A 5,852-nucleotide genomic window follows, 5' to 3' on the forward strand; every position below is an offset into this window, starting at 1 on the left:
ATATACAGAGATATATATGTTTATATGTATCTACATATAGAGATATATATGTTTATATGTATCTGTATATAGAGATATATATGTTTATATATATCTGTATATAGAGATATGCTTAGATGTATTTATATATGTTTATATGTTTATATATTTATATATGTTTATATACATTTACATGTTTATATATATTTATATATGTTTATGTATGTTTATGTATGTTTATATGTGTTTTTATATATTTATATATGTTTTTATATATTTACATATGTTTATATATATTTATATATGTTTATATATTATATATATATTTTAATGAAAGATTTTGTAAAACACTTTGCATCAAACCCATCTGTATCTTCATCTCCTAAGCAACATCGATGGAAAAGTTGTGTTTGAATGTGTTGACTGGATAACCCATGTTTATATCTATTTATATATGTTTATATACATTTATATGTTTATATATTTATATGTGTGTATATATATATATATATAAAATGAAAGATTTTGTAAAACACTTTGCATCAAACGCATCTGTATCTTCGTCTCCTAAGCAAAATCTAGGGAAAGCTGTGTTTGAATGCGTTGACCTCATAACCAATCCTACGGGAACGGGCTTTGAATGCGTCTCTTTGCTTTGAACGCCCTTTGCTTTGTCACGGGTCTCTCCCTGGTCGGCAATCTTAATTTCATTTATTTTTGACCGGGTCCCCAGGGTTCGGGGATCCTGACCGTCTCTCTCTCTCTCTCTCTCTCTCTCTCTGTCTGTCTCTCTCTCGGCCCTTCTGTCCTGCCCAGAACCAGGAGGAAGGACTGGAGGAGTTGACCTTCCAGGGGAGCTGAGCTGTCAGGCAGGGGCTGGAGGAAGCCATTTGGGGACTCTCCCACCAGCACCCCTGAAATAAATTCATACCTTTAAGTATGAATTCATAGCTTTAAGTAAGGTATAAATTCATACCTTTAAGTAAGTATAAATTCATACCTTTAAGTATGAATTCATAGCTTTAAGTAAGGAAGCCTCTGCCCGCCCCTCCCTCTGTGCACACTCAAGGCCCCCCGCCCCCCAGTGCCTGGTCTGATGGGGCACCGTGAATTCGCGCGCTCCACGGGGAGCCCCCGTGCCCCGCTAATGGTCTCTGCGCATCCAGATGCCCAACGTGCTCCTGCGCTCCCCACAGCCGGAGGGAGGAGGGGGTGGTTTGTAGCAGAGGACAAGGCTGAAGAGGGGAAGAGGGAGATAGAAACGGTGGGTGAAAAAAGGGAGGAAAGAGAAGACCCTATTTCTCCCCACCTAGGGACAGAGGGCACCCCTCTCCTTTCATCCTAAGGAAGCCTTTTCAATGCAACCACACGGGAAGACGCAAGGGAATCAGGGGCCAAAAGATACATTTTTTAAAATGAAAAATCTCGTAGAACACTCTGCATCAAATGCATCTTAGCTTCATCTCCTAAGTATAATCCAGGGAAAGTTTTGTTTGCAAGTGTTGGCCCCTGTAACCAATCCTACGGGAACAGAACGGAGTCAGGGGCCAATATATGGGTTCACTCGGTGTGTTTGCACCAAGGACAAACAGATATCTATAATAGATACAATATATATATTTGTATAACATATATTTATTTATTTGTATAACATATATTTGTATATATATATATATATTTGTTTGTCGTTGGTGCAAACAAACGCAATGAACCTATCCTACAGGCCTCAGACGTCTCCAAAAATCCAGGAACCCCAGCCCGCCCCTCAACCAACCTCCCCGAGCTCCGGGAAGGGGACGACGGCTGGCCCGGGCGCAGGTGGCTGTACCCATGCTGTGCGCTCCCGAGGACCAGGCGATGGCTCCGGGCCCCCGGGGTTCCTACCTGCACGCGCGCCTCGGAGAGCCCCAGGCGCTGGCTAAGCTCCTCGCGCATGAAGGCGTCGGGGTAATGGGTCTCGTCGAAGAGTCGCTCCAGCTCGTTAAGCTGTTCCAACGTGAAGTTGGTACGGCTGCGCCTCTGTTTCAGCTTCGTCTGCCCGTCCTCGTCCTCCGACTTCACGTCCTCGCGCTTCTCTTTGCATTCATAAATCCCTGGGTGGGGAGTGGAGGGCACAGGGCTGAGGCCGGGAGCGCCTCACCAAAGGCTCCCGGGGTCCTCTCCGCCCGCGCCCGCCTCCCCCAGCACGGCCCGCGGGGTCCTCCGCGCAGGCAGCGTGGCGCGCGGTGCGGGGAGGTTTTGCGCAACGTGGCGAACCCCTTCGTGCATCCCGCGGTGGAAAGGGGGGCCTCGAAAACCAATGCGCTTTGACGCAAAAACTGCGTGGGGTCCAAAAGGCAAAAGCCAAGGGGGATACTCGCTGCTTTCCCAAAAAACCTGGGCTTTGCCCCTCATCTCCGAACCGTTTCCTCAATTATCCGCTTCACCTCTGTTGACATAACCTAACCTTTTTTTCTTATTTTTTTTTTTAAGGAGAGTGGCGTCATAAATCATATTTTTAAGGAAAAGTATTTGAGGAAGAACTGCCAACTGTGGGATCGATCCCCGGAGCGGGACGCCCGGGAAGGACACGGGGAGGGCCCGGGGCGGGTTGCAGATTCTAGGCCTTTGGAGAGGCGCTATCCCCACCGCTGCAGCGCAGGAGGGCTGGGGGTCCCTCCGGGATCTGGCGGAGCTAGAATTTCCTACAGAAGCCTGTTTCTCACCAGAACGGCAGAACCATATCTGAGCACCTGAATGCACCACCGCGCCTGGCGGGTGAACGGCGTGCGCAGAAATCTCTCCTTCCCACTTTTTCACACGCGGTCGGGCGCCTACCCCACCAGGGTGCCAAACATGGCACTTTCTCATCTCCAATAATGGTGACCTGTCTGTATTTGCTGGGGGAGTCAGAAGGGCAGAAAAGTCGGCCCTCAAGCGTTTCCAGGTGAAAAACCTTTCCTTCCTCATTTTAGACACTCAGCCCTTGACCAAGCTCAGGGGTTTAAGTAAAAGGTGTCTCCCCCGCTCCCTTTCAACCCAGGGCTGGTGGAAATGGCATCTCCAACGCCCCTCTCTTCCTATCTCGGGCCTGCTGAGCACAGATGAAAAGCACGCGATGCCCTAATTAGATGTCCCTTGCTGTCAAGGGTGAGGGGCTGACATTTGGAAGTTTAGTCTGGAAACAGTCTCAGAACCACAGGCAAGGCCACTGCAACCAAGAAGCTTGCAAAGCTGACAAATCCACACCAGGGCCCCCGCCACCCCACCCCGAGCTAGATTCACTGCTGGACGCTCATTCCAACGTGGATTTCACATTCTCTTTCACCTCCTAAAAGGCACGTGACTGCGAGAGCACTCCCTTCCTTCCCCCAAGTGAATCGTTTCCTGGAGACGGCCCCCAGCTCTCCCTCCTTCATTTCTCTAAGTCTGAACCCCAGCACTTGAGCCCAGCTGACAAACTGGTCTTCAAAATCCTCAAGCACCCGCAGGCTTTGCAAAACCCACGAGCTCCCAGGCTCTCTGTTCCCCAAAACTCCAGGCTTCCACTGTAGCCTCAGAGTCTCCCCTGCCCTCCCACCTCCATTTGAAGTGGATCTGATGAATCAATACTAGCAGGGGTGGCAGTCCTGGCCCCGGGGGGGGGTCTTTCTGTACCCAGCCAAGGGGAAAATGTAACCTGGACTTTCTGTCTCCTCTCCTGTGGCCCTGGGTCTGTGGCCTGGTCTTTATTTTCCTCTTACGTTGGAAAGGCCTGGAACACACCTTCCTCTCCCGGGTCCATGGCCAGGGGGGAGAAGACACAGCTCAGAGGAGCAAATCAGTGTCTGCGGCTGGGCTCCTGCCTCTTACGCGGTCAGAAACCCGGGACTGCTTTGTAAACTGTAGCCAGGTTTCTGCTTTGACAAGGTCAGGGCCTTGGGAAGGTGCCTGGTGCATCCTACGAATACAAAGCTATTTCCCGGGGGCCACTCCACACCCAAAATGCAGGGCCGGGGAGAGCAGGTAGCCCCAGAGTCCTCTAGGAAGAATTACCTTTGGGGAATTCACCTTCGCACCTCAACTCTGGGAATCAGCGAAAGCCGAGGCTGGATTCTCTGCCTCTTTGTAATGAAAACATAATAGGCGTCCGTAGCCGTCTCCAGCTGTGCCCCGACACAGCCAGCCCATTTTATTCCGAAGACGATATGCCGCCCAGTTGTCGTGTTTGCACAGAAACCCCTGGTTCCAGCCCCTCTCTCTGAGCCTCTTACACCCCAATTTCCACTCCGGGAAGATCCACCACTGAAATATCAGGAAGAAGGGCCAGAGGGGACCTCCCCGGGCCCCGCGCAACCGGCTGCGCTCTGACAACCTTGAGTCAGGACGCGCCCGCGAAGCCACCAGCTTCCCCCGGCCCCTCGCGCCACCTCCAGATCCCGGCCACCTGCGGGCACGGGAGTAGTTTTAATCGACCCAATAGCTTTCACTAGGATCAAGCTGCGAGGTTCAAAGGAAAAAAACAAAATAATAATGAAGTGTTCCTTAAAGGAAACCAGAACCGAGCTGACCCGGGGCCTTCCCGTCTCCTACCACGCAGCCTCGAGTCTTCCCGTGATCTCGGGGAGCCCGGCAGGCGCTGAGCGCTGGGAAGGCGCGTGGAGACAGCTCCTCTGTGCGTCTGGGTGACCGTAAATACAAGGCAGACAGGCAGGGACAGAAACCCACATCCTAAGCCAGCAGGACCCAGGCCCGACGCGGTGGCTCACGCCTGACATCCCAGCACTTTGGGTGGCCGAGGCGGGCGGATTACTTGAGGTGAGGAGTTCGAGACCAGCCTGGCCAACATGGTGAAACCCCGTCTGTACTAAAAACACAAAAAATTAGCCGGGTGCGGTGGTGGGCGCCTGTAGTCCCAGCTACTGGGGAGGCTGAGGCCGGAGAATCGCTTGAACCCGGGAGGCGGAGTTTGCAGTGAGCCGAGATCGCACCATTGCACTTCAGCCTGGGCGACAGAGCGAGACTCCGTCTCAAACAAACAAACAAAAAAAAGGAAAGAAAAGAAAGAGAAAATGAAAAAGAGATCTCAGGCCCTACGGCTGCAGGCACAGCCACCCGGATCCACCCCAGCCCAGGACCTTCCCGTGTCGGTGCCCCACGCGCGCGGCCCCCCGCTGCGACCCTCCCTGAGTCCCCCCACCGCCCACCCACCACCCCTGGCCTGTCTCCCCGCGTCTCCGGTCGGGTCCACTCCTGCCTTCCTTCCTTTCTTAGGGAAAACCTGGCGGCCCGGGCCTTACCCTGGCGAGCCGGGCGCTGCAAATGCGCAGAGCGAGGGGCGCGCGGGGCCGACTCCGGGGCGAGGAGGCGCCGAACCCCAGGACGGTCCCCCTGGAGCCCGCCGGCGCGCAGACGAACTTACCTTCTGCCACTCTCGCGGTGCCGAATTCTTTCAGTTTCTCCTTGTCATTGTCTACGTGGTCCTTGAGCAAATGCACCGGGCAGTGGCCGCCGCCGCCGTCCGTGATGTCCTGGAGGCTGGAATCCGACGTCCCCAGCTCCCGGGAGCGCGCCAGTCCGCTCTCCAAAACTTCCCGGTACGTAATGGAATCCTTCTTACCTCCTCCGCCTCCGCCTCCGCCGTTACCATCCTTGCTTTTCTGGTCAAAAGACTTGGATACAAAAGCCGTCAGCTCTTCCATGCCTGGGGCCGGGGCTGGCGAGGAGCCGGGGCTGGTGGATGCGCGCGTGTCCCCGCGCGGAGAGGACGGTCCGTGCGCGCGGGTGGATCACCAGCGCTGTTATTTACGCCTTTCCATTGGAAATCTCACTATTTATACGCGGCGACCTCGCCCAGCCCCCCATGCGCTGCGTGTCTGGTGTAATTACCGGTCTCCGGGCTGCGCGGCGGACGC

At 53.5% G+C, this 5,852-nt stretch overlaps 1 protein-coding gene across 1 annotated transcript; it reads right to left on the minus strand.

The window, feature by feature from the left end:
* Positions 1-1,123: 1,123 nt before the first annotated feature.
* On the minus strand, positions 1,124-5,639 carry LOC116464770 (short stature homeobox protein-like). Its single transcript, XM_032148026.2, has 3 exons — positions 5,360-5,639; positions 1,754-2,072; positions 1,124-1,214 (listed from the first exon to the last, which is right to left on the minus strand). The coding sequence occupies exons 1-3, from the start codon at positions 5,637-5,639 to the stop codon at positions 1,124-1,126; spliced, it is 690 nt and encodes a 229-aa protein (XP_032003917.1).
* Positions 5,640-5,852: the final 213 nt, after the last annotated feature.

Source organism: Hylobates moloch, unplaced genomic scaffold, assembly GCF_009828535.3.
Source record: "Hylobates moloch isolate HMO894 unplaced genomic scaffold, HMol_V3 SCAFFOLD_1630, whole genome shotgun sequence".
Lineage (NCBI taxonomy): Eukaryota > Metazoa > Chordata > Mammalia > Primates > Hylobatidae > Hylobates > Hylobates moloch.

Coding starts and splice junctions, on each gene's coding strand:
- LOC116464770 (XM_032148026.2), bottom strand. CDS start 5,639: ATGGAAGAGCTGACGGCTTTTGTATCCAAGTCTTTTGACCAGAAAAGC. Junction 2,073..5,359: donor CACCGCGAGAGTGGCAGAAG/GTAAGTTCGTCT, acceptor CTCCCCACCCAG/GGATTTATGAATGCAAAGAG. Junction 1,215..1,753: donor CCTTCCCGGAGCTCGGGGAG/GTTGGTTGAGGG, acceptor TCCCCTCTTCAG/CCTTGTCCTCTGCTACAAAC.